This window comes from Candoia aspera, chromosome 11, assembly GCF_035149785.1.
Source record: "Candoia aspera isolate rCanAsp1 chromosome 11, rCanAsp1.hap2, whole genome shotgun sequence".
Classification (NCBI taxonomy): Eukaryota; Metazoa; Chordata; class Lepidosauria; order Squamata; family Boidae; genus Candoia; species Candoia aspera.
Genome location: NC_086163.1, coordinates 6,752,078 through 6,779,605, shown reverse-complemented (window position 1 = coordinate 6,779,605; position 27,528 = coordinate 6,752,078). Strand labels below are relative to the sequence as shown.

The 27,528-nt window shown below is 42.9% G+C and overlaps 2 protein-coding genes across 5 annotated transcripts in view; one reads left to right on the top strand and one right to left on the bottom strand.

Moving 5' to 3' along the window:
• NFATC3 (nuclear factor of activated T cells 3) overlaps positions 1–6,304 on the top strand; it is a 57,599-nt gene extending 51,295 nt beyond the window's left edge. The window contains exon 10 of the mRNA XM_063312804.1: positions 1,592–6,304. Within this exon, the coding sequence (XP_063168874.1) occupies positions 1,592–1,707 (116 nt within the window). The 3' untranslated portion in view covers positions 1,708–6,304. The remainder of the gene's footprint in view (positions 1–1,591) is intronic.
• Positions 6,305–16,404: 10,100 nt separating this feature from the next.
• ESRP2 (epithelial splicing regulatory protein 2) overlaps positions 16,405–27,528 on the bottom strand; it is a 69,863-nt gene continuing 58,739 nt past the window's right edge. For 2 of the 4 annotated variants that reach the window (XM_063313040.1, XM_063313041.1), the window contains exons 16-17: positions 22,293–22,404; positions 17,578–17,712 (exon numbers count right to left, since the gene is read on the bottom strand). In XM_063313040.1, coding sequence (XP_063169110.1) covers positions 22,315–22,404 — 90 coding nt within the window. In that variant the 3' untranslated portion in view covers positions 17,578–17,712; positions 22,293–22,314. Of the gene's footprint in view, positions 17,713–22,292; positions 22,405–27,528 lie in introns of all 4 variants that reach the window. The other 2 variants (XM_063313038.1, XM_063313039.1) reach the window with 1 other exon arrangement.

Genomic DNA, 27,528 nt, shown 5'->3' with positions numbered 1-27,528 from the left:
GGTCCTCTGCATCTGATGGCTAACGCTTGGTGACATACGGGCTTGCAGCTGGAGAGGGAATTGGCACCTCTTGAGACAAGCCATTGCTCAGTTGCAGATTTATTTTGCAAACGAGCAGTGATGATAAGCTTTTAAAAAGAAAGCAAATGCAAAACTTGAATTTGGCTGCCTCAAGTGCTCTGTGGAAATGGCTGTTCTCAGCAACTATATTGTATTGTGAAAAGGAGGGGAGAAGGGGGAGCTGAGCATACAAATTTCCTTCCTCCAATTTGAAACAGCTATGCTTCTTGTTTCTCAGTAAATGATCTTGAATTCTATTCATATCCCTAAATGAGTTTGGATATACTGAGGTTTCTAAAGAATGACAATGAAAAAGGAAACTTTACCTAACTCTTCATGTTTTGTGAGCAGGTGAGTTTTCTTCTTCTGACTCTGCTGCAGCATTTTCTCAATAACCAAAATGTTTTAAAATATTTTGCAGGGACTCTTCCTTCTTGATTTGAAGATCCACCCTTCAGTACCATTTCAAAGCCTTTTTTGTTTCCTAGGGCTTTATTCCCCATTGTTCTCTAAGATAACTAAATAAAAATTTGATAGGTTTCCCCACCATTTGAGAAAAAGCAAGGTAGCAGTTAGAGATGAGGTTTTCTGAACTCTAGCACCCAACCTCTCCTCATGGGAATTTGTCACCTGTGCCGACTTTATTCTGTTTTTTATTAGTTAAGGCAACTTCTTGGTGCTGTTAATCTTTGTCTGCCTAAAAATCTGTCCATGTGTCTGTTTATATTTGTGCATGTTTTGAAGAGGGGGATACAAACAGATCTTCAAGTTTAGCAGTCCTGTTTTCCGTTGCATGTTTTCAGAAGGCTTAGCATTAATTACTTAGGATTACAGTACTGACATTTCTGTGCCACTCCTCTCCAAATGGCTCTGAGTGGCATATAGCAAAAATAAGGGTTAAAAACAGTGGAACAAAAAGAAAACAATATAAGCCATAAAGGTGCAGTCCAACTGGGGCAGATCCCAAGCCTACCACCCTCCAAATGCCCTCCCAGAACCAGGTTTTTACTTCTCTGTGGAAGCTCATTGGGGTAATCTTTACGCATGGGGTCAAAGGAGCCACACTGAGGAGGCCATATTATGAGGTCCCTTATGATGGAACTCCATAGGGGATGAGAAGACCTCTCTGCCAGATCTTTCAGGATCAGCATTTTGGAGCAGGTTGTCGAAGATAACTAGGCCCTGAGCCACCCAGGGCTTTAAAGGTGATAATTGCCCCCTGGAATTGTACCCAGAAGCCAACTGGCAGCCGATGCAGCTCCAGAAACAGAGGTGCTGCATGGACAGGTCTAGATGTGCCCACCACTCCCTGGAGTGCTGCATTTAATTTATTTATTCAATGTACATGCCGCATGGTGAATCAGTTTAAGCTTCTGGATGATCTTCAAGGACAGACACATGAAAAGTGAATTGCAATAGACGTCTCAACCTGTTTGGAAGTATTGCAGAAGTCTAAACATGCATTAGTCAAAAACGGATATTTATGGCAGGCAGAAAAATATATTGATCCTTCTCTCCTTTTCTGATCTAGTGACCGAAATTATTGGAAGAGACATGCCACAGATCTCGGCGTCCCGTGGAGCAGGAGCTGCCGTCCCGCGGAAACCTGGAGCGAACCAGGAAGCCTTGCACTTTTCCTCTGAATAATGCTCCATCCCTCTTTGGATTTACTGTGCTTCCGACTACGTGGCCTTGCTGATCCTGAACACTGGATCCCTGCAGAGCTGTTCTGGGAGAGTGGGAGAGAGAGCTGTAACAGGAACAGGTTGAATTTGAATAGGTTTTTAGGGTGGTGTAAAAATTACTTTATAAAAATGGACACCAAGAAGTGACCCAAGATGCTCTAACCTTGAATAAAATACCAATGAGCTTTGCTTGTTTTGTGCATTTAACATAATTCTTTTATATTAAGTGCTTATTCATATGGAGAAATGTAGTTTTGCTCTCAATATGCACAGTTACTGAATGTGGGTAATTTTTTTTTTTTTAAACACCATCTTTGTATGCTGCTTTTCTTTAGGAGAGATACTAAGATTGTAATAAAAATTTGTATACCTTTTGGACGGTCTTTTTGAAGAGCCTTTAAGCGTATGTGGTTTAAAAGAGTTTTTTTTTAAAATAATAATAATAATAATAATGTCTTTCAGAGGCACAGAAGTATCTATCATCTGAAGCCAATGCCTTTGGAAGTCTGACATAATGATTATCATTTTCTTTGGAGCTTTAAGAAGCTAAGCCAAATACAGATCTGTGTTCTTGAGACACTGAAAAATTTTGGTAGGCTGCAAAGAGACCATTCCATCACGGAAATATTGGGATAGAAATGACATTCCAAAACCTGACTTTTATACCTTCGTACCTTTGCTAGCACAGACCTGTTCTAACAGAAGCACTTGTTTGGAACTATTTATATATATATATATATATGCGCTCATTTTTTAATGAAGCAATTACAATTTTGGGATAGGTCAAAAGGCTATGTTCCATATGCAGTCCTTTTGATCGGGCTTGTTTGAACTGTCACAGTTATCCCACTGTCTTGAAATTCCTCAGGTAGAGCTCTTCACTCCGTCTACTCTTTTTTTTCTGTTAGGTGTGTCTGAAAATAAATGTATGTTGGCATTTATTTTGGCTTCTTAACACCTTTTCTTAATGGTGTAACGATCCTGCTGTTCACAGGGTTTCATCCTCTTAAGAAATCAGCTTAGTATAACATAAAAGGAATGTAACCAGGTCCTCTTACTGTAAACATGTATTTAACGCTGCTGACAAAGGCAGCTTACTGAGCAGGGACATGTGTCCATTGTGACCGCTGGGGCTGAAGCTGTCTATGGCTGCCTGTGCATGTTAGACTAATATTTCCCATTGCCGTGTGATTCATAGGGGGGCCTCTGCCTCTCATTTGAAACATGAGGGATGCAAAATCCAACCACGGCAGATGAGAAGTCCTACTAAATAGAGTTAATTCCTCCGTACAATGAAAATGAAAATCAAGATGTATCAAGTTTGGGTAAGCAAATGGAACAGGAGACTGCAAACATGAAAAAATAATCAAAAGGATTTTGGGGGACCATAAGGTTTAAGATGGTGTGTTGTTTTCTGTTGTTTAGCTGATTTTTTACAGCTGCTTAAGTCTTAACTGATAGCATCAAGTCACGCTGTTGGCAACAGGCTGATAGGGGGCGAAGTGTCCGTCTTCCTGGGAATGCTACTGCAAGCATCCTGACTTTTAGGCAGTCTCCGCTCCTTTTGTGAAAAGAATAAAGGCGACTCTAAGCCACAGTTTAGTTATTAAGGGGGTCGCTTAACCGGTGATTATCTGCAGACCACATTTACAGCTTAGTCTGCGACTAACCTTACCATCTCACGATGAAGTAAAACAAAGCAGGTACAGATGTGTTTGTGCAGTTCAGGGGACACCTACTTTGAGCACTAAAATATTTTATATTAAAACTTTATTGGAACTGTTTGTCCTGTTTTTTTTAATCACACAGTTTTGACTCTTTAAGATACAAAGGTGATGGCTGAAACAAGTTTGGTTTTTTAAAAAAAAAATTATAATCAGCATTTCAGATAGCAAGGAAGATTTCCTTGTACTAGCTGCTGTCTTGAGGGTTGGATCAGGTGGACATCACATTTGGATGACTCCTAAATTAACGCAGCATCCCCTTCCCTGAGCACCCAACCATGGTAGATCCCTTTATCTTCATTTCAGAGATCCTTAACATTCTCCTTTTAATTGTCCTACAGCAGTTAAAATTGCCATGTGTGAACTTTTGAAACCAAAGGGCAGTCCTCTCACATGCTATGGTTTACTTTGGAAGTAAATTTATCTTCTGTTCAGTGAATGCAACTACAGGCAGTCCTTGATTTACGACCAGAATAGGGACTGGAAAATCCATCGTTAAGTGGTACGGTCATTAAGTGAGGCATCACGTGACCGCACGATTTCACATCTTTGCAGTGGTCATTAAGCAAATCACATTGTTAAGTGAATCATGCAGTTCCCCATTGATTTTGCTTGTTGGAAGCCAGCTGGGAAGGTCGCAAATGGCAATCGTGACCCTGGGATGCTGCAACTGTTGTAAATACATGCCAGTTTGCCAAGCACCCAAAGTAGTTCATGTGACCGCAGGGATTCTGTGACAGTTGTAAGTGTGAGGACTTGTCGAAAGTCCCTTTTTTCAGTGTTGTGACTTTGAACGGTTGCTAAATGAATGGTTGTAAGTTGAGGACTACCTGTAGTTTTAAACAGAGTAAAATAAGGCTAGTTACACACAAGAGCGGACGCAGTGGCGCTGCGGGTTAAACCGCTGAGCTGCCGATCGGAAGGTCGGCGGTTCGAATCTGCGTGGCAGGGTGAGCTGCCGTTGCTCGTCCCAGCTCCTGCTCACCTAGCAGTTCGAAAACATGCAAATGTGAGTAGATCAATAGGTACCGCTTCAGCGGGCAGGTAACGGCGTTCCGAGTCGTCATGCTGGCCACATGACCCAGAAGTGTCTATGACAACGCCGGCTCCAAGGCTTAGAAACGGAGATGAGCACCGCCCCCTAGAGTCGGACACGACTGGACTTTACGTCAAGGGAAACCTTTACCTTTACCTACACACAAGAGCACTTCATTGCTTTTTCAGTAGTCCTAAGACTTTTAATGTCTTCTCTGTGCTTGTTGCCAGGGTCTTTTTTACAGTTTTCAAACCTTAGAATGTTTCAGGCCTCCAAGGTAGGCCAGGTTAGGAAACACTCCACAAAGAACCTTCCTTCATTGTTGGAGAGTATAATAATAATCTTGAAATCCTGACAGTCTCTCCCCCCGTCCCCTCTCCTACCCAAGAGAATCAAGGCGGAATTATTTTGCGTTTCTTTCTCACCCCCTCTTCCCTCCCAGGGTTAAGCTGACACTTGACCGTTCTTGCATTCCTTTTTCAAGGTTATCTCCATACTCCTGTCCAGAGTGGGTCTCCCTGCAGTCACTGTAGGGAGACGTGAGTTTCAGGGTTTTTTGTGCTCTGAGGTGCTCCGCTCCTTGGTGGTTGGCGGCATCGCCTCTTCTCCCTTAAAGTTCTCCCGAGCAGTGTGAGTTTGTATTGTACCTAAAACACAGGCACCCAAACAGTCCCGAGTGACTATGCACTAAGTGAGCAATCCGCCTAGCACTGCAGCATGAGCGCTTCTCCCCATTTCGGCAGGACGAGCCCCGGAGCCTCTTGTCGATGCTGAAGCAGATGGAGAGTTTGCCGCAATGGGACTAGTGTGGTACTCCTCAACCGTGGCATCTTTAAGCTGTGTGGACTTCAACTCCCAGAATTCCCCAGCCAGCAATACTAGCTGGGGAACTCTGGGAGCTGAAATCCACACAGCTTAAAGATGCCACGGTTGAGCAACACTAAACTAGTGGATTGTTTTCAACCTTCTGTTGCCTTGAAATGCCCAATGCCTGTAGATGTAGAAATGCTTTCCTATTTAAAGCAGAACTATAGAAGTTGAGTACTATAATGGTTGTTTTTGCCTTGTAAAAACTTCAATACAAGGGTCTTAATATATATATATATATATTTTTGGCTTGTGTGATGCTTTAGGTAAGACTGTTAATCTTGTGTAATGTAATAGAGATGAAAGCACATGATCTCCGTTAGACTATGCAATTTACAATTTTCTGCCTGTGACTGGCATCTATGTTGCTGGCCTCTCCTGCCTCCAAATTTACAATCGCTTTCTATGCTGGTGTCCAATTTCTTAAAATATTACAGAAAGCATTCAGATAGAAGCTTTCAGAGCAGAAGAGTGGAGGCTTTTGTAACTCAAAGGCGGCAAGCTATATACGGCCCGTTGGAAAGTCGTTTTGGTTTAACCAAAGTCTGACCACAATTTGGCACTCCTTCTAATAAATGCTTCATTAGAAAATGGAATTGCCATCCATTATAAACCAAAGAATAAAAGAGAAAACAATCGTTTGGATGCAAACAAATCTTGGAAAACTCTATTTTTGATACATAGAATGAATGTCATTCCTTGAAGTTTGGAGATTGTTCAAATTGAAGTTTTCTATTTAACAGTTTGGGACAATAATGACTTAAGACTAAAAGTTACATTCTAGATGTTTACAGAGCCTTGTATTGTAATTTCATGTACATTTGTGTATTAAACTTTTTGTAAGTTATGATTGCAGTGCTACATGCAGAAGTACAAAGGGAAAAGCATTATAGGCTCTTGAATCATAGTGTTGAAATAAAAAAGAAAATGCAGATTAGCGTACGTGTCTTTATTGAACTGTACCCACTAGTTCAGGAGAGTGACACGATTTGGGTGGGACAGTGACATTTGCTGGTGCTTTTGAGTCTCTCCAGTCAACTATGCTATTCCTGCAGTGGTTCATTTCAGAGGAACTTAACTTCACTGCTGCTTGTATTGCATCCAGGTTGTTTTTCTATGAATAGTCAAAGCCCAGAGTTGGTTGCAGTTGGGCCGTGAATCAGAAGAATAGAGTGTAGGAGAAGGGTGTTATATATGCACAAAACCGATGTTGGGAGGGAAGAAGGACATGCCAACTTGAAAGTTGGGAGGCTGTGAGAGTCACCTCTAGGCAATGTTCACTGTGCCCCATCTTTACTTCCTTTTCTCCCAACAACACATTTGTGCATATATAACCCTCCTCTCTCAGGACACGCACTCTGCATCTGATGCAGCACCGTGCGATCTATGAAAGTTTATGCCATAATAAATTGGTGAGTCTTAAAATTATAGCAGGATCTGCATTGTCTTAGAACTGCGGAGAGCCTTACGTTGCTTCCATACAACACCATGTCCACTGCCTTTATGAATGACAGCCGTCCAGATGAAATACTAGATGGAAAATCCTTCTTCCATGGTAGTGGGGAAGTGGATTCAGCCAACTGTCTTATGTAAGCCAGGCTTTTCATTTCTATAAGGTCCATGCTGAGAATCTGATAGAAAAGAGCACTTTCATAGGACATGGGGTATTTATTAATTTATTCTTAGTTTGGTTTTTATCACTACTTGAGTCATTTTTCAATATGCATTTACTACTTACGTGGTGGTTTGTAAGGGTCTTTCTGCCCCCAAACACGGAGTTAGAAGCTAATCTAAATTCCACACTCCACAAATGTTGAAATGAACAAAAAAAATGCCAATGCAAGTCCCTGGAGGGATTTAGTGAAGGTGTTGTCTAAATCCAGAGAGAGCAGAGTTGGCTTACCTCTGCTAATAGTTCTGGTCCTGCATCATCAGGAAAAAGCTGATGGGGGCATGCTTGGCAGAGGTGGCCCTGCTGTATTCCCTCCACATGTGGAGAATAACATCTGCATTGGGCTTCAGCAATAAACAGTGCCTTGTGAATTGACTCCCTGGACTTTCGATTGTTAGCTTGAATGCTGTTTGGCCTCCTAAAGAGAAAATTCACAGAGGAAGAAGTAGCTGAGTTAGATATTTGTTTCTGTCATATACATCTGTGCTTCTGTTCGATTCATTGTTCTTTGAATCTATTGTTTAGAGCAGCCTTTCTCAACTTTGTGACCCTGGAGGAACCCTTGAAATATTTTTCAGGCCTTGGGGAACCCTTGCACATTCAGGCTCAAAAATGGGCCAGAAGTTACAAAATTACATTCATTTCATGGGCAGGCCTGTATGTATGCATTAACAGTGCTCTTAAACTAAAAATACAGAATGAAACTTACCTCTTTCATGTGAAGTTGCCCAGATTTGAAATAATTTTTAAAATAAATCTTGATCTCCCAGGGAAGCCCTAGTGACCTCTTGCAGAACCCGAGGGTTCTGGTTGAGAATGCTCTCTAGCTAATGCAGAGCTGCATAGCTTCAGGGTCCAATAAAGACCTCAAATGTCTTTGGTGCAGGTCCCAGAGACTTCTAACAGTTAATAGCAAATCAGATGGAGAGAAAATAAAACTACATTTGAATTTAATGAACATGACATCTGAATCAAATGAAATCAAATTTAGCATTTGTCCAGGTATCTCACTTGCGAGGGTTTTTTTGGTGACTGTAACTTCGACCCTGCCAAATGCAACCCAGACTAAGTTCTAGCTTTCACCCAGGTCCTTGTCTGTATGGGACATTCACCGAGGATAATACTTGCATCTCACGAAACTGTATGCTGCAGTCGTAATGGTTTTTAACAGACCCTCAGCGCTACAAGACTTTGTCTTCCTTGAACACGTCTTCATGATTGATTCTAAGTGGGCTAGTAGAGGACTTTGACACCAGTCCTTTCACTTCAGCTGCAAAAGTAAAAATAGGGTTTGCTCCTTAATTGTCTATTTTGCAAAAACCCACACATTCCATCAAAATATGTGTATTCTTTATTCAGAAGGTTGTGGATTTGGTCTCTGGCATTTTTGTTTCAGAAAGATTGATGTAATTGGGCAGTAAAATTCCTATTCCCAGAACAGACAAAATAGGGGATATTTTTTTATAATCAGCTAAGCTAGAAAAACCAGTGACAGGTGAAATCCTTGGGCTGTTATGGTATTATCTTACGAATATTGGATTTACTCATTTCAGTTTTATAACCCTGAGTTAATTTAAGCCCTCTGAGGTCAATTTTTGAGTCCCCTCTCCCTCCCTCCCTTCCTTTCTTCCATCTGGACACAAGATATTTGCAGAATCTGTCTAATGGCATCACTCTCTGTAACCAGTACTTTTCTATTTTTGAAGGTGAACAAAAACATGTTAACTTAGCCAGGCCTTTGAAAAATTAAGTTCTTCCTTTCAGATATTAATGAAGCCTCACTACTGGCCTGCGGTAGTTAGATTATGTTACATTCTATAGTTGATGTTTTTACCTTTTAAGAGAACATACTGGTTAATATAAGTATGTGAACACTACTTTGTTGATGTGGGGGACATGTTAAATTTAAAAATGTAGATTTTTGGAGTGCTTAAGATAATTTGCATACCTTCTCTGGGATCCTGATTGTGATCGTCTCTTTAATTCAAATAAGATATACGTGTTTTTTAAAAAGGTAATAGAGGGAAGGCATGTACAGGATTTTGATTCTGGAATATCCTGTAGCAATCAATTAAATTTACTCCCAGGTACAGTATATATATGGAGAACTTCAGCCTTACATTTGGGATGGATTCAGAGTTGAACTGGAGACTTACTAACCTGTGGCTTATCACTGCTCTGAATGTGGGGTCTTCCAAATGTGTTGCATTACAATTTCCCCATCCCCAGTGAGCATGAAATAATTAAGGCTGTCATCTGGCCCTGTTAGAAGTCATCAGGTCACAAGAAGCTGGCTTATTATAGTCTTGATTTGTACACCACGTTTTTATATTAACGGGGGAGTGGGGGGAGTTTAAAAAAAAGGGAGATAGAGCAGCGTTTCTCATCCTTGGCAACTTGAAGATGTGTGGATTTCAACTCCCAGAATTGTCATTTTGGCTGGCTGGGGAATTCTGTTAGCTGAGGTCCATGCATCTTCAAGTTCCCAAGGTTGAGAAACGCTGCTCTAAACTGAAGAAGTCTCTGTAAATGTGGAGGGTCAAAATTCAGTGTACAGCTTTTGTTCTGGTTTACTTCCTGATAAACCCCCTGCTTTTCGTGCTGTGGGAGACCACAGTATGTCATATAGTATTATTGTATTATAACATTATTTATTATATTTAACATATATATCATATAGAATAGTAACACCTAGCGGTGTTATATTTGGCCACACAAGGCTCTTGGGTGCAAGGAAGCAGGGGAGGCCAAGAGAGCTTTGCTTCATTTCTTTATTTCTCAAAATAATGCACCAAAATGTGCCCTCCTCCCCACCAATAAATGGAAGAGAAGATTGTTAAAAAATCAAATGTGGGGAAAATCAAACTGAAAGGTTCATTTACTCTTGAAATTTGACTCTGAATTGTTGAGTATTCAGCAGTATCTGCAATGCTAATGAGCTTGCCCACTTCCCCCCTCCTCCAAGCAAGTTCATTCTGCACATCTAAATTCAGCACATTTATCTTTCCACACTCTGAAAAGAGCTGCACCTGAGTTTAATTTGTGCTGGTGATACAAATTAGAATCAGAGACTTCGTTTATCTAATATCTCTGTGAATGCATGGATAATCAAGAGCATGCAAGCTGAGCTCAACTCCAGGTGCCGACCTGGACACACCAATGTGCTTTCCTAGGCACCACATCCCAATGTGAAAGGTGAAAGGTCCCCTGTGCAAGCACCGAGTCATGTCTGACCCTTTGGGGGGAAGCCGCTTTCATGAGGTTTTCTTGGCAGACTATAGAGCAGGGTGGTTGGCCATTGCCTTCCCCAGTCGTCACCTTCCCCAGCAAGCTGGGCGCTCATTTTAGAGTGCTAAAGTATGATCTAGAAAGCATCCCACCTGAATTTAGAGATCACCTCAAAAATAGATTCGATGCACTAAACACTGATGACCGAAGACCAGAAGAGTTGTGGGAAGACATTAAGAACATAAGATGCAAAGAAAGTGAAAGACCATTAAAAAGGCAGGAAAGAAAGAAAAGATCCAAATGGATGTCAGATGAGACTTTGGAACTTGCTCTTAAACACCAAGTAGCTAAAGCTAATGGAAGAAAGAATGAAGCAAGAGAGCTAAATAGAAAATTTCAAAGGGCAGCTCGAAAAGATGAGGAAAAATATTACGATGAAATATGCAAAGACCTAGAGCTAGAAAATCAAAGAGGAAGAACACGATCAGCATTTCTCAAGCTGGAAGAGCTGAAGAGAAAATTCAAGCCCTGAGTTGCTATCCTTAAAGATTCTATGGGCAATACATTAAATGACATAGGTAGTATTAAGGGAAGATGGAAGGAATATACAGAATCACTGTATAAAGAAGAATTAGTCAATGTTCAGCTATTTCAGAAGGTAGAATATGATCAAGAGCCATCGGTACTGAAGGAAGAAGTTCAAGCTGCACTGAAGGCATTGGCGAAAAACAAGGCTCCAGGAACTGATGGATTACCAGTTGAAATATTTCAACAATCAGACACAGCAGTGGAAGCATTTACTCCTCTATGTCAAGAAGTTTGGAAGACAACGACTTGGCCAACTGACTGGAGGAGATCCGTATTCATGCCCATTCCAAAGAAAGGAGATCAAACAGAATGTGGAAATTATCGAACAATTTCGTTGATTTCACATGCTAGCAAAATTTTGCTGAAAATAATTCAACAACGTTTGCAGCCTTACATCAACAGAGAACTATCAGAAGTCCAGGCTGGATTTAGAAGAGGACACAGTACGAGGGATATCATTGCTGATGTCAGATGGATCTTGGCTGAATGTAAAGAATACCGGAAAGATGTTTACCTCTGTTTCATTGATAATGCGAAGGCGTTTGACTGTGTGGACCATAACAAGTTATGGCTAATATTATGAAGAATGGGAATTTCAGAACACTTAATTGTACTCATGCGGAACCTGCACATGGATCAAGAGGAAGTCGGTAGAACAGAAAACGATGACACAGAATGGTCCAAAATTGGAAAAGGCATGCGGCAAGGTTGTATACTTTCACCCTACTTATTCAATATGTACATTGAACAAATAATTTGAGAAGCAGGAACGTATGTAGAGGAACGGGGTATCAGAATTGGTGGAAGACTCATTAACAACCAGCGATATGCAGATGATACAACTTTGCTTGCTGGAAATGAAGAAGACTTGAAGTACTTGCTAATGAAGATCAAAGATTGTAGTCAGCAATACAGACTACACCTGAATGTGAAGAAGACAAAGGTTCTCACAAATGGACCAATAAACATTGTCACAATAAATGGAGAAGAAATTGAAGTCGTCAACAATTTCAGTCTACTTGGATCAACGATCAATGCCAAGGGAAGTAGTAATCAAGAAATCAAACAACGTATCATGCTGGGAAAATATGCCATCAAAGACCTATCTAAAGTTTTCAGAAGTAAAGACGTCAGTTTAAAAACAAAGGTGCGTCTGACTCACACCTTGGTCTTCTCAATTGCCACATATGCCTGTGAAAGTTGGACATTAAAAAAGAAAGATAGAAGAAGAATTGATGCATTTGAATTGTGGCATTGGCAAAGATTACTGAAAATACTATGGACTGCCAGAAGAACAAACAAATCAGTTTTAGAAGAAATATGACCAGAATGTTCCCTAGAGGCGAAGATGACTAGGCTTAGACTCTCATACTTCGGGCACATTGTCAGGAAAGACCGATCGCTTGAACAGGACATCATGTTTGGTAAAGTCAAGGGCCAGCAGAAAAGAGGAAGACCTTCAGTGCGATGGATTGATACAATCACAGCAACAATGGACGCAAACATTGGAACAGTCAGGCATTTGGCGCAAGAACGAACAGCATTTTGTTCTGTTATACATAGGGTCGCCATGAGTCGTAAATGACTTGATGGCAACTAACAACAACACATCCCAATGGTTTGCCTTTTCTGGTGGTCTCCTATCCTATCATTAACCAGAGCTGACCCTGCTTAGCTTTTTGAGATCAGCTAGCTGCTGTTTGCACAGTGACACTTTAAAGGCAGTCCTCTTAAAATAGAAAGAGGTCTTAAAAAAAGACTTGCTTTGCAAAAACAAAGAAGTGAGGTGGCCTATTTTAGCATCTGCGAGCAGCTGTGTTATTTAGGTCAGCTGCGACAACCGTCAGACACCATCCGAAGACTGGCAGTTTGTACAAATTCCAGCCCCAGGGAGCTCACTCCTCATGGTCTTGTCTGTTATGGAGTCCCCCAACGGATTGCAGAAAGTTCTGGGATTCAGAGAAACCATGTCTGAGGGATGTGGAAGTGAGGCAGCCAGCTGGAAGCCTCTCACCACATCTGTCCATCTGCCAGCAAATAAGTGACAGAGAAGTATGACCTTGCCTTCAGACAGATTATTCATTGGATGCATTTCCCTCCGCTCCTCTGTTGCAAGGTTTTTAACCTGCTTCCATAAGTTTATTCACCAATGTGGCTACACAGAATCATAGCAAGTGACAGCCCCATGCTAACCATGGTTGGTCTCAAAACAGCTACCCAGGATCAGTCAGGCTGGGAGAGGGACATTAGGCTGGGAAGTTGAGAAATCATCTTGGGAGTCAACCATTTCCCCAGGATTCAAGGGAGACTTTTATCTTTTCATCTTAGAGTAAAAATTAACTTCTGGGCTTTGCCAAAGCTATACTCATCTTTTCAAAGATGCAAATAGTGTGCTTTTAAGATTTACATTCAGTGTTTCCACCAGGACCTTGGGGTGGATAGTTCTTCCTCTTTTCTTGCCCCTCAACACTGTGAAGTAGATTGGGCCAGTCACTCTCTTTCAAGGTTCATCTTTATGGTAGAGAGGATCTGAATGTAGTATAGTGAGGGGAGAAAATGAATTTTTCCAAACTTCCAAAGTAAAACAGGTTTGGATGCTAATCGGAAGTCAGTTCCCATTGCGTGTGCACCTTCAAGTCAGCATTGACTCCTGGAAACTGCCTGGACATGACTCTGCAAGTTTTTTGGCAAGATTTTGGAAGTGGTTTGCCATTGCCTGCTTCTTCCTAGGGCTGAGAGAGGAACTGGCCCAAGGTCACCCAGCTGGCTTTGTGCCTGAGGCAGGACTAGAATTCATGGTCTCCTGGTTTCTAGCCTGGTGCCTCAACGACTACACCAAACTGGCTCTCCTGCTCCTGTTGGGTGTTTTTAACTCAGTGTTTTTCAAACTTGGCAACTTCAAGATGTGTGGACTTCAGTTCCCAGAATTTCCCTAGCCAGTGTAGGCTGGGGAATTCTGGGAGTTGAAGACCACACTTCTTAAAAATACTGTTCTAAATCCATGGGAATTGAATAAATGATCCTGGCAGCCACTGGCTTGCCTGTGCCAAGGTTGCAAAGAAGGTTGTGTGAGTTGAACTGTGGAAGGCATTGCAAATCTATTGCTGGAAACTGGGCACCAGAATCCTTCCCTAGACCTGTTCCAATTGGGTTAGATCAGCCCAGTACTTCTGAAATCCAGTAGGATGGCGACATCTAGTGGTGAAATGTGGTAATAGCACATTGCTGAGGTCTGCCTACAGCTTAAAAAAAAAAGTGACTTTGCATTAAGATTTGCCTGGGCAGATAGTTGCATGCAGTTTTGTGTAGAATGACAGTAACTAGACATGCATCATAGCCCATCTTTGGATTCTTGACTTTTCAAATGGGCTAAGACAGGAGTCTTTTCAAATAGAAGATACCGTCAGCTAGAGGTCTGTTTGTAGAACATTAGGTCCAGAAACAATACTAGCTTGCATCCATTGTGTAGTACAGCTGATTCCAGGCCAGTGGCTGGGGAATGAACATCTTAGGTTGGGCAGCTTCTCAAATAGAACACCCTATTTTGCAATGAAGGGTGGGCAGTTATTCTATTTAATTGGATTTCTCTTTCACCTTTCTTCCAAGGAGCATGTTCATGTCCCGATTTTTATCTTTTCTCATCCCCTGTCAAGCTGAGGCTAGATCTGTGCATGGTAAAGCACGAGCTGCTTAACTATGGCTTATTGAATAAAGTGCATTGAATTACAGGCCCTGATTGCAAGGCATAATGGGTGGAATTACACAACGTACGAAGCCTGTGGGGGGGTGAGAGTCTGACAAGATTCATACAGTATGCTAAATAAAAATGTGATTTGTGTGTTTATGGTATAGTGTGCAAATCTAGCTATTGTGGTTTGCAAACTATCATTTATGGCTTGTCTGAACCCAGATGAGGGCTTGGTAGGTGGTCTTAAGTTTGCTCAGTTAAGGTGATGGCAAAGTTTGGGGGTGAAATTGAGTCTTTCTCAAACTGGTGGCCTGCAGATGTGGTGTTCTTGAATTGCCCGAATTCCCCAGCTGTTTAAAAAAATGCTGATTTCCAAATTACCTGGAATTCACTAGTTTCTGAAGAACCTAGACAGCTGTCTGTCTGCCTTGGGGCCAGCTTTGAAGTCCCTTTGAACATTGGTCGATTAGTTATCTTCCTAGAGAAAGTGGTACAAGACTGTTTTCCATGTATGTCTTAACATGTTGATCAATACAGGCCAGCCAATCCAGGGATTTAGACCAGAGGGTAAGACCAGAACAAATGGGATGAAACTTCAAGGATGTAGATACAGATTAGACCAGTGTTTCTCAACCTTAGCTATTTTAAGGTGTGTGGACTTGGACTCCCAGAATTCCCCAGCCAGCAATGCTGGCTGGGGAATTCTGGGAGTCCAAGTCCACACATCTTAAAATGGCCGAGGTTGAGAAACACGGGATTAGACATAAGAATTGCCTTCTTGACTGGAAAAGCTGACAATCAGTGGAACAGCTTCCCGCATAGAGAGCTTCCTTCCCCATCAGTGGAGGTTTTCAAACAGCGGCTGGATAACCATCTATCAGGGATGCTTCTATGAATTCTACAGCGTGCAGGGGGCTGGACTTGATGACCTCTGAAGTCCCTTCCAACTCTAGGATTCATGCCCAGATCAGTTTAGCAATTCCACGAATCACCTACGGTAAGCATGAAAAGCTCTTTTGCTATATCAAAGAGAATTAAGTTTCTGCTGGAATTCTGTGGCCGGTGGCCAGTGGGGTGCATCTGTGCTGAGAGCTAATTAAATTACCAGTGCCTCCAAAGTACATTGTTCTTATGTGGCCTGCACTGATGATGACCACTGCCATAAACTAGTCTTAATGAGCATCTAATTCATCATACAGGTACTCCTCGCTTAGTGACCACAATTGGGACCAGAATTTTGGTTGCTAAGCAAAGCAATCATTAAGCGAATTCAATCTGATTTTGCGACTTTTGTGGTGGTCATTAAGTGAATCACTGTGGGCATTAAGCGAACCATGCAGCTCCCCATTGATTTTGCTTGCCAGAAGCCGGCTGGGAAAGTCGAAAATATTTGATCATGTGACCATGGGATGTTGCCACCGTCATACATGTGATCCAGTTGCCAAGCACCCAAATTGTGATCAAGTGACTGTGGAGACGCTGCAACAGCCATAAGCATGAAGATCGATTGTAAGTTAGTTTTTCAGCACCGTCGTAAGTCTGAACTGTCACTCAACAGATGGTCATTAAGCAAGGACTACCTGTAAAGTGCTCCGTAATTTGATAGATACGTGTCACATACTAACCTTTATGCTCCCCTGCACCCATCTAGTGCTCCTACCCCTCCTCTTAGATTTTTGGTTTTTATATATATCTTTTAGCTTTTTGTATTATTTTTTTAGACTTTATTTTCTTTGCTTTTAACTGACTGTACCCCACTCTCCTTATGCTGGTCTTTGACTGTCATAAAGATTTGTTTGTTTGCACTGCAAAGCTAGTTTCAAACCTGAGAAGCTGAAGAGGCAGACAAGTTCACGTTTCCTGCAAGCGTCTTTTATTTCTTATCATATAAAGAAGCATACACCATTTCGAGGCACGGGGAGGTCTGATTCCCTTTTAAGTACTACTCAGAGTTCTTTATTTAGCCAAAAAAAACACAAAAACCCTGCATTCACAGGTACCCAAGAGCCCATTCCGACTCAGTCTGGTTTCCTCCATTGTTATTGCACATTTCGAAAGAATCCTGATCAAGGCACGGCTAAAACCAAAATCATTTAGTGCTTGCACAACAGATGTTTCAGCACACACTACACAACATAAAACTATGTTCTTTGAACATGTATATACATACATTTTTTAAAAAAACATGCACTAATTAGACTTGGATTTCAACTTCTTTGCTGCGTCGTAATATACAAAGGAATATTGTAAACAAATGGCATGCATGTGAACTAGAGCAAAAAAAAAATTAATACAGTATCTATGGTGTTTAAATAAAACAACATACATAATTTACTAGTCCTCAGTGTTTATGTGCTGTCATTGTCCTAGCGAGATTTTTAAAGTTCTACGCTTGTTTAGTTTACAGGTTGGCAGTTTGAAAATTAGAAGGATATGGCTTTGCTGACGTACGTTCTACCTCACAAAATGCATATTAAAACAAAAACTGAAAAGCTCATTCTGTTGGAATAGCCTTTGGATGTGGCTTTTTCTTAAGTAAGGAAAGGGAACAGGAATATATTCATTCGATTTGCCACCTTTCAGGGAAACAAAACGAAACAAAAAGACTCTCCTCCTTTGATGAGATGGCATTCCTTCCCACTCCGAACGAGAGAGAGACATTTGGCAAGTTTGTATTTAAAATAAAACATTTTTCTCTCCAAATCGTTAATGTAAAATTTGAGAGAGAGAGAGAGAGAGATAAAAAAAAAACTAAGCCTACAGCACTTCAGCAGTTCATTTGAGGAGGGTTTATCTTGGTAATATTTGTGAAATTAATCCTGCTGGGAATTGCCTTCTGTGGTTGGGGGAGCGGGGCGCCACCCCTTCTCCCCTGGACGACCTGCTTTGGGACGGTTGCGGCTGTGCCGGCTGGGAGGAGGCGGCTGTTCGAGCGGGAAGACGTGGCTGCTTTTGAGGAAGGAAGAGGAGTTTTGTTCTTGCTCAGACATGGGTCTGCGGGAGGTCTAGATAAGGCAGAGGTCCACACAGTGGCCTCCCAGGAGGCATCCATTGCGCTCGGCCACAGCTTTCTTGGCGGAGTCCAGGCTGGGGAAGGTGACCAGCGCTTCTCCGCTAGGCTGGCCGCTGAAGTTGAAAAGCGGAAGGACGGCGTCTGCATGGAGCTGCAACAACGGAGGGAGAGGGTCAGAGGGCGGCCGGGCGCAGGCGGAGACAGAGCGAGAGAGGCAGGAGAGGGTGCTGGTGCATCGCCTCGCCTTCCCATCCCCACCGGAGACCGAGAAGGTGACAGACGCCCCCTTGAGAGGCTCGCTCAGGACAGATGATGTGATGGTGGACAAAGAGCCCTCGTGGCTCAGCATGGTGGCCAAGGCCAAGGGGGTTGGAGTTCAAGATCCTTACAAGGCAACAGATGGCCCCCTCTCTGGCTAGCATGCATCTTCTGGGAAGGTCTGAGGAAACCCTCCTGCACTCCACACCTGAGGGCCGACCCCTCTCAGGTTGACCTGCCAGATCTTTACTCCAGAGCAGCGTTTCTCAACCTCAGCCACTTTAAGATGTGTGGACTCCAACTCCCCCAGCCAGCAATTCTGGGAGTTGGAGTCCACACTTCTTAAAATGGCTGAGGTTGAGAAGCACTGTTCCAGAGTATTGTTGGAAATTAAAATGGAAGCTGAGAGGACCATGGTGCAGAAGTTACAGATCCCTCTCTGAAAACTGGTAGCCACAGAGCAGGCATGGAGTCCATGGGAAACAATGCACAGACATGACTGCACCTCACTGCCTTGGACAAGCCAGAGGTCTGTCCGCTTCATGCCTTGGTAACTTTGACAGCCTCCTTCAGATAATAATTTCATTTATATCCTGCCTTTCTATTCCAATACTCAATCTTTAATTTCTAGAATTGCTTGCATGGGCGATCCAGTTCGTAATCTTCAGTCACACAATCTAGCTCACTCCCACAAGTAACAAGCACTGAGAAGGGCAGAGAAGAGATCCAACTGTACAGGTAGTCCTCACTTAACAACCATTTGTTTAGTGACAGTTTGGACTATGACGGTGTTGAAAAAAACAACTTATGACCAGTCCTCATACATACGACTGTCACAGCATCCCCGTGGTCACATGATCATGATTCGGGTGCTTGGCAACTGGTTTGCTTTTACGAACATTGTTGCAGCATCCCATGGTCATGTGATTGCCATTTTTGACCTTCTTGGCTGGCCTCTGGCTAGCAAAATCAATGGGGAACTGCATGATTCACTTAACGACCATATGGTTTGCTTAACACCTGCAGTGATTCACTTAACAGCTGCCGCAAAAAGGGTGGTAAAATCGGGTCAGATTTGCTTAATGACCACTTTGCTTAGAAACCAAAATTCCAGTCCCAATTGTGGTTGTTAAGCAAGGACTACCTGTAATGAACATCATTTTTAGGCAAGGAGGAGGCTGATTGGATATACAGTAGTCCACCCCTTTAAAAGGAGATCTTAGACAAAAACACTTCCATTATTATGTCCTCAGCAAATCTAAGATAACCTCTCCCATTTAAAACCAACTATGTGGGAAAAAGAATGCAACCTTCCTTTGAGGGAAATAAGTCATTTTGCAGGACTGTGGTTACATTTCTATTCTACAGCCTCAAGCAAGGCACAATTATTCAGCAAAACACAAAAGCAGAAAGGGCCTTCTAGGTCTCAACAACAACCTCCCCAGAACTGACATCAGCATATTTGGGAGGGCCATATGAGACAATGGTTGCCTTCCTGTATGTTTATTCTGCCTACCACATTAACCCATTTTCCTGAGTTTGCACAATACACTGAGCCAAAAACTAACCCCAAAGCCTGGGTTCATGGTAAACATGCTAAACTTTGTTCCTGTTTTGTGAAAATGGCCTGTCCATGTTAGCAAGTAAGCTGAGTTTCAAGTCGTTCGATTCAAGGAAAGCACAACCCTAATCCATACTTGCAGGACTATGCATGTTCCAAGATTAATTTGACTAGACTAGTGTTTCTCAACCTTGGCAACTTTAAGGTGTGTGGATGTCAACTCAGCATGGCTGGCTGGGGAATTCTGGGAATTAACATCCACACACCTTAAAGTTGCCAAGGCTGAGAAAGAGAGAGCTAAACAATGGGGAAAGCAGACCATGATAAGTTCTTTTGTTATATAAAAGGTAAAGGAAAAGATTTCCCTTGACATTAAGTCCAGTTGTGTCTGACTCTAGGGGGCGGTGCCCATCTCCGTTTCAAAGCCGAAGAGCCAGCGTTTGTCTGTAGACACTTCCGTGGTCATGTGGCCAGCATGACTAAACGGAACGCCGTTACCTGCCCGCCGAAGAGGTACCTATTAATCTACTCACATTGGCATGTTTTCGAACTGCTAGGTTGGCAGGAGCTGGGACTAGCAACGGGAGCTCACCCCATCACGCGGATTCGAACTGCCGACTTTCTGATCGGCAAGATCAGCAGCTCAGCGGTTTAACCCGCAGCGCCACCACATTGTATAAATAACTATAATATAAATAACTGCAAATGTGGATGCTTGGATATTTTAAATACAGCTTGGCATTCTGGCATGTTTCTTTCAAATCCCCCACAAGGGTGTGCATGCAAGCGTGGTCTTCTCCAAGCCAAGAAGGATTCGGCTCCTAAATTGGACATTGCTGATGGCTGTTCCATGGAGCCCACACTGGAATAAAAAAGAGTGATAAAAACCAGCATCCCTCTATGGTAGCCGCTTTTGAAATGGGGAAGGAATGTGATGCACACCCCCTCATGTGCACCACTGGGTCTGCCATGGGCATCTGTTGCCATCTGGCTGATGGGCAGAATCCTAGTACAGTAGAAATTCAACAGTCACCAAAACACTGTCCTAGAGATGTCAATTGTCTACAGAAACATCCCAGCGTGTTTTAGGTAGCAGATACCAAACGCTCTGCTCATACTCCTGTAGAAGGCTGGGGCCATCAGCCCTTTCCTCACCCCTTGCTTGCCTAGTCAGCAGCTAGACCATATGAAGCAGAGTTGAAACACAGCGAAATGAAATTCTCTCCGACGTTTAAACAGGCCCAGATGCTTTTCCAGAGGGCCACTCTATAACCGTGATTTCTTAGATGTAATTCTCATCATCTGAGGATTCAGACTTTGGGGGAAGCCTCAGGTGATACCTCTCCTTGAAGAAAAGAAGAAATCTCTGCACCCAGAAAGTCAGAATGTCAGGGAACAGGCATTTGCGGTTATGCAGAATAAAGAGGAGGTCCTGGTCATTCCACCATCAATTTCCATCTCTGTCTGCTCAACTGCTGAACCATGAAAAACTACTATTACAAGTGGACAGAAACGGGATTTTTCCACCTCCAATTGCCTGCTTGCTTGATATGATTTGTTATAGCCTTTTAACTTTTATGTTTGGGATTTTTGTACTGGTTTTTTCGTGTACTGTTAGCTGCCCAGAGCCATGAGAATGAGATGGGCAGCCTTATGAGAAGAGTCCGGGTAGCCATGGAAATTGTTTAAAGACATGCATGGTTCTCTACTGTTTCAGGCCCTTTGGATATGGTAACTTCAGGAATCTTTGGTCTGTTTTTCTGGATTCAAGATTGAAGACAGTATAGTTTGTGAACTGGCTTCCAGAATAACAGACAGGAATTCTTGCAACTCAGCCAGTACCACACTCCTTTTTGGACTATGCTCTTCAAGCAGAAGTGAGCATTTCAGATCTGTTCCATAATGTCTTTTACAGCAAAGGTGGCAGCTAAGGAATCCACTGCTTCCTCTTTTCTTTACCACATGATACCCATTTTGTGGTGGATGAGTCTGAAGAAGAGTGAACTTCAGACCAACAGGTCCTGCCCCAGTTCTTAAGACTGTCTTTAAAAGAGATCTGCCAAAGGAGAGATGGTGCTGAAATTTCAGATTAGAATTCAGCCAAGCTCTTATCCTGGTAGTGCTGGTGATCCACTGCCAAGGAGAGTGGGCATATCATTAGAATTGGCTGCAAAACCTCGAATCTTATGCCTCCATCTTTAGAAGGTCAACTGGCTGAGTCAACCCAGCAGCCAGGAGAAGGCACCCACTACACTACATTCAGAGGCAGTTACTTTACAAATCTACATTCGAGGAAGGAGGAGTGGGTGGGAATAAATTCCCAAGTCTTAACTCACACAACATCCTTCCTAAAATGGTATCCAGCAGATGGTGGTTGGGACTTAAGCATTCTCAAGTCCTCTAGAGGGCCCCAGGTGGGCTGTGGCAAATGGAAGAACAATCAGTACACTAATTAAATTATGCTTCCTCTTCCACCTTTCCCAGACCAAAGGGATTATATTTTGCTTTTCCTGCTCCATAACCGACCACAGGGCCAGTGGAAAGTGGCCAGCACAGCTGATGACGGCTTAAGGAACAACCCTGGCTTCCCAAAAAAAAAAAACAGAGAGAGAAAGAGAATGCCAAGCAAACTGCAAAATCCAACCTCCCGACATTCTCCTCCATCCAGAAGCACAAATGCCCCCCCCACATCGAGACGATCAATACCACCTTCGGGTTAGTGGAGTCATGCGAGGTGCCCAAGCAAGGAAGTGTTAGCAAGCAAAATCCCCATCACAAGCTAGGAAGGGAGGATGCAGCATGATTCGTTGGTTCTTTTTTGACAGAAAGGAAAAGGGAAAAAAAAATCATCTCCCCGCAGAATCATTTCCATTCACCACCAAAGAACTCCGCTTCTGCTAATCCAAGCTTACCTTCTCTGGTGGTTACACACACTTACAAGCAAACCCAGTCTTTCGGTGCTTGCAACACGCTCCTTGCTTGGTCGCTGAGCTGAATGAGGCCATTGTAGTCGTCAGGAGCATACTATAGTACAAGTGTGATAGAGAAGATCAGCAAGAGAAGGGGCAGGTGGTTCCCCCATCAGCACTTGCCATTTTTCTTTGAGGGAGGGTTACCGTTACAATCAGCGAAGGAAGTTAGGAAGTTAGGAAACCTGCCTCCAAGCTAAGTCCTCTTTTTGGGAGAGATGGGCGGTGACAGAAATTTGAAGAATGAAAAAATCAACCAACCAACCAACCAACCAACCAGTGGTTTGCAAACAGGCTGGAACGAACTCCCCAAACGTCCAGAGAGAATGGCCACTGAAACCAGCAAGCATTAAGACGAGCAATTAGCCATTACCAGACCTGACTTGGAAAGAGGTCTGCAAAAAAGTTCATCCCTTAAAAGGCATGTCTCCATGAAGGGGATGAGCAGGTTGGCGTTATCCGAGGGTGGTGGGCTGACGCATCAGGCTTAGCCAGCCCTTAAGAAAAGCTACAGGAATAATATGCAACTAGGGTGTGAAGAGCAAAGGAAAGCCAATGGAAAGTACCACGTGGCCATTACGCCCAGATCACCACCGGTGTTCCTCCCACTCAGGCTGAGTGGTGATGAGGTCCAGAACCCAGGGAGACTCAGAGAACAACTGAGTCCCCCGATGGGAGGAGATGGGCGGGGACAAACTAAACAAACAAACAGACTGGAAGCAATGGAAACCAGCTACAACCAGCTTCAAATCAGCAGGCTCTTCTCAAGTCAAGACGACTGGAAATGATTCTCTCGGTCTTTAAACAGAGCACAGTGTCCGTGCTGCCTAAGCGTGGGTCCCACAGCTTGTAGCAAGCTTCTGTTTCAGAGGAAGTGGAGATCTGAAGCTACAGCTGGATTGTAAGTTGAAAAGAACGAGCCAGGATCAAAAATGCTTTCGGAGAAGGAAATCAGGAGAACTCGTTCACCAAGTGATTTCCTGTTGCATCTGAGGCAGGCCATTGTAGGATGATGAATACAAGAAACCCCATCTTAGGTTCAACTGGGACTCATCAGGTCCAGGATTCTGTTTCCACAATGGTCTGACAGATACCTCAAAGAAGCCATAAGCCAGACATGGAGTGAAGAGCACATTCTCAGGCATTTCCGAGCCTCTGGGATCTTACCCTGGAGATAAATATCTAGGCCAGTGTTTCTCAACCTTGGCAATTTTAAGACTTGTGGACTTCAACTCCAAGAATTCCCCAGCCAGCCATGGATATCCCATGAATTCTGGGAGTCGAAGTCCACACATCTTAAAGTTGCCAAGGTTGAGAAACACTGATCTAGGCATTAGGCTGAGGACATATTGATGGTATTTCAGCATAGGTTGGAATAGAAGAAAAGGAGGATGAGAGAGTGAAAGAAATATTGCTTTTGTCTAAAACAAATAGAAAAGAAAAAAGCAGGAACGACTCTAGAATAAAGGGATAGAGAAAGAAAATTAGAGGTTACCAAGATTTGCCTTTTTAAGTGGGGGCAGAAGACAGAAGACAGCTGAAAATACCTTAGCATGAATGTGGTCTCCCCACCCATTTTCAAGAAAAAGCGTCCATTACACTCAACTTGAGTGCAGAACATTTTTAGAACAAGCAAGACTTTGTCCCGTCAGGGCTGAACTAAGACTTCTTGTTCTCAGAGATGAAGAACAAGGAGATATGGACACATATGTGCCAGTTCCATGGACCCAGTCTGGCAGCTGCTTCAACATGAACAATAGGACAGTCTGCTCCACTACACAGGGCAGATGACAAAGGACAGCAATCACTTCACCAGGCACACAGTTGCCCAACCCTTTGCTGATGCCACCTCCTGCATGGCTTGTTGCCTTCCTGATGCTCATCCAGATAATGTGGTACAACAGCCAGGGAGCAGAAGAACGTATCTGCTTGTTGGAGAGCATTTCCTGGGCTGGTTGCCTCAATGAGGTCTGCAGCAAAATGCTCTCATCCCACACAGAGGGCAATCAGCAGCAGCAGCCATATCTTCCCCTCTCTTCCCTCTCCTCAGTTGAACTCCCAACCCAAACTCCTAATTCTTCTCCCTCTTCACTCACTCAGAAATTTCAGCAACCAAAAGCCTAACATCAAAAGCAAGGCAAAATGCAGAAAGACCCCCACCCACTCCTCAAATCAAGAACATGGAATTTAGAACTGAGAACAGAACGACTGAAACACAAAGTATAGGGTGGATTCAGGAAAAGTGGACGGAAACAGCAGCAGCCATTTCCTTTCTTGAGCATCTGCTTCAACTTTTCCCAAGAGCAGGGAGCAGCCATCTCTGCTTAATTCTCCCTGCCTAGTTCATAAATTCTACCACGGCCTGTATTTGCCTACATTTGCATTCCTCCGAGCAGCCTCTTCCCATCCACTCCAGTGCCAAGCGGTTGGGTCTGAACTAGCACCATCAAAACACCTTTCCAACCCAGGAATTGTTCTAAACAGTCCATTCTGAAGGCATTTTGCATTTACTGATGTCAAGGATTTATATCCTGTCTGACCCCAAGCCTCCATGCTGGGTATAATAAAGGAAAAATAGGAAGATGGTGGTGATGAGAACGCCAGTCTGAGGATACTTGTTTACTGCAGGTTCTATTATTTAGAATTCTTCGTTACTTTCTTTTCTGGCCACAGTTTCACAAAAAGTGTGCCAATAGTACTGCTCACTGTACTATTCTACTCGCAATTATATTTCACAGGGGCAAACAAAGCAGAGGATCCAGACTGCACCCTTGAAACGCAAAGCAGGGTGACCTCCAATGTCAAAATGCCAGGTTTGCAAGGCAACTGCTTTGGTAATCTTCCCTGCCTGCCCCCACCCCTCCATTCAGTTAAATCCCCATGTATCAACTCTGGCCAATGGCAGTGAAATCACTAAATGTATAGCACTCTGCAGAACAAAGGAGAGAGGACAATTCAAGGAAACACAGCAACAGGGTAAATTCAACAGCCAATTCTGGAATAAAAAATGGATGTGTTGGCTGACTTAAGGAGTTGTGGGAACAGGTTTAAGGCCCGTCCACAGGAAGTCCATTTTCATTTCCTAAACTCTCCAAAGTTTTTTGAAAGAGACCCATGTTTTCACTTCTGCTGGCTTGTAAAGCTAAGACCAAGGAATGAAAATCACTGTCCCACTGTAAGTTGCTGCAGGCTTTCAGCAACAAAAATCTCATTCGCTACTCCACAGCAAAGGAAGAAGAGATGTGGATGCTAGTTAGCACCTTGCCTAATTCTCATAATAAAGGGAGAACCTGAGAAAATACTTGTCAAGTTCACCCTGCTTGCTTAGGCTGGGCTACTGAGGGAGAGCCACAAAGCAGCAAAGTCACCATTGTTCTTATAGGACCACAAGCTCATGGTCCAGGGGGAAGAAAGAAGCAAGATGACTTGAGGGAAAAATAGAGGTACAGATTATTTTTAAAGCCAGAGTTCGGCTAGAAATAAATCATCTCAGCTCTCCAGTGCTGCTGTTGTAAGAACACAGATACTCAAGAGTTCCTTCCAATCTGATATGATTCCTCATGTGGAAATGCCCTATGGAAAGCAAGGATGCTCAAGTCAAAGGAAGGAAAGGAAATAAAAGAGGATGAAAGTACACAAAACTATTTACCTGCTAAAATGGTGGTTGGAAATAAAGAAGAAAATGAAACCTACTTATCAAATAACCAGTTACTTCCACTGTTCAAATTATTTGCAGGGCTACAATGTCAATTAAAAATGTTTTGCTATTCTAAAGCAGCGTTTCTCAACCTTGGCAACTCTAAGATACGTGGACTCCCAGAATTCCTTGCTAAGGCTGAGAATCACTGTTCTAAAGTACTGTCCCAATTAGTAGATCAAAATATATTGATATTTCTAAATTAATCTGTAATGCAACCTTTTTAAAAAACAAACAAGCAAACAACCCATGGGTAACAAATGTGTAAGATGATGCGTGCTACAGGGGTTGTATGCGTTATCTAAAAACACTTTTTCCCCTTTCTAGTAACTGTTTTACATATGTCCATATTAATGCAAAGGTTAAAAAAATGGGGAAGCCCCAAACTGTTCCAAAGAGTAGAACGCAAACCAAATGACAGCTGAAAGACTGGCTGGCAATTCTAAATGAGTCAGAAGCACAGCCACAGCATCTGCTGACAGTAAAGTTCTTCCAACTCAGTCTTTGAAATGCATCATCTACTTCCTCTCCTTCTCCTTAACTTTGGGGTTCCCCATTTTCCCTGCAATAGATATTGTTGAGGACGCTCAGTTTCTGCTGGCTAGCTGACTTGAATTTGCACCTTTGGGGTTCTTTTCTTCTTCCTTTTACACATACTGCAGAATGTGAGTCAACCACCCTTTCAGGTCATGGGCAATCTGACCCAATTTCGGGTGGTGCTCAAAACATAATCATTAAAAAGTAAAAACTAAACTAAAAAAAGCCATTTTTCAACCATGAAAACAATGAAAAACGGCCATAATCATTGTGCTTATGTGACAACACAGATCTTGCGGGAAAGTACCCTTCAGGTGGACCTTGATCCCTTGATGTGACTTCATGGATAATTATCAAAGTAGCTTGCCATTGCCTTCTCATGGGTCTAATTCAGCCTACAGCCCTGGTTTCCCTGATGATAAATACAAACCTGGTCCAAACATGCTTAGCTTTTTGAGATCAATCAAGGTTGGCTAAGTGCTTCCAGCTATGTCCGCATACAGGTAGTCCTCACTTAACAACCATTCGTTTAGTGGTGGTCTGGACTTACAACGGTGCTAAAAAAAGACTTGTGTCCGGTCCTCATACTTATGACCATCGCAGCATCCCCATGGTCACATGATCACAATTTGGGTGCTTGGCAACCGGTTCGTATTTATGACCATCGCAGCACCCCATGGTCACATCATCGCCCTCCCGACCAGCTTCTGGCAAGCAAAATCAATGGGGGACTACGTGATTTGCTTAATGACCATGTGGTTTGCTTAATGCCTGCTGTGATTTGCTTAACGACTGCTGCAAAAAAGGTCTTAAAATCAAGGTTGGATTCGCTTAATGACCACTTCACTTAGCAACCAAAATTCCAGTCCCGATTGTGGTCGTTGAACAAGGACTACCTGTGTATATTTTAAAATCTGGGCCACATTTAGTAGTGTTGCAACAGAC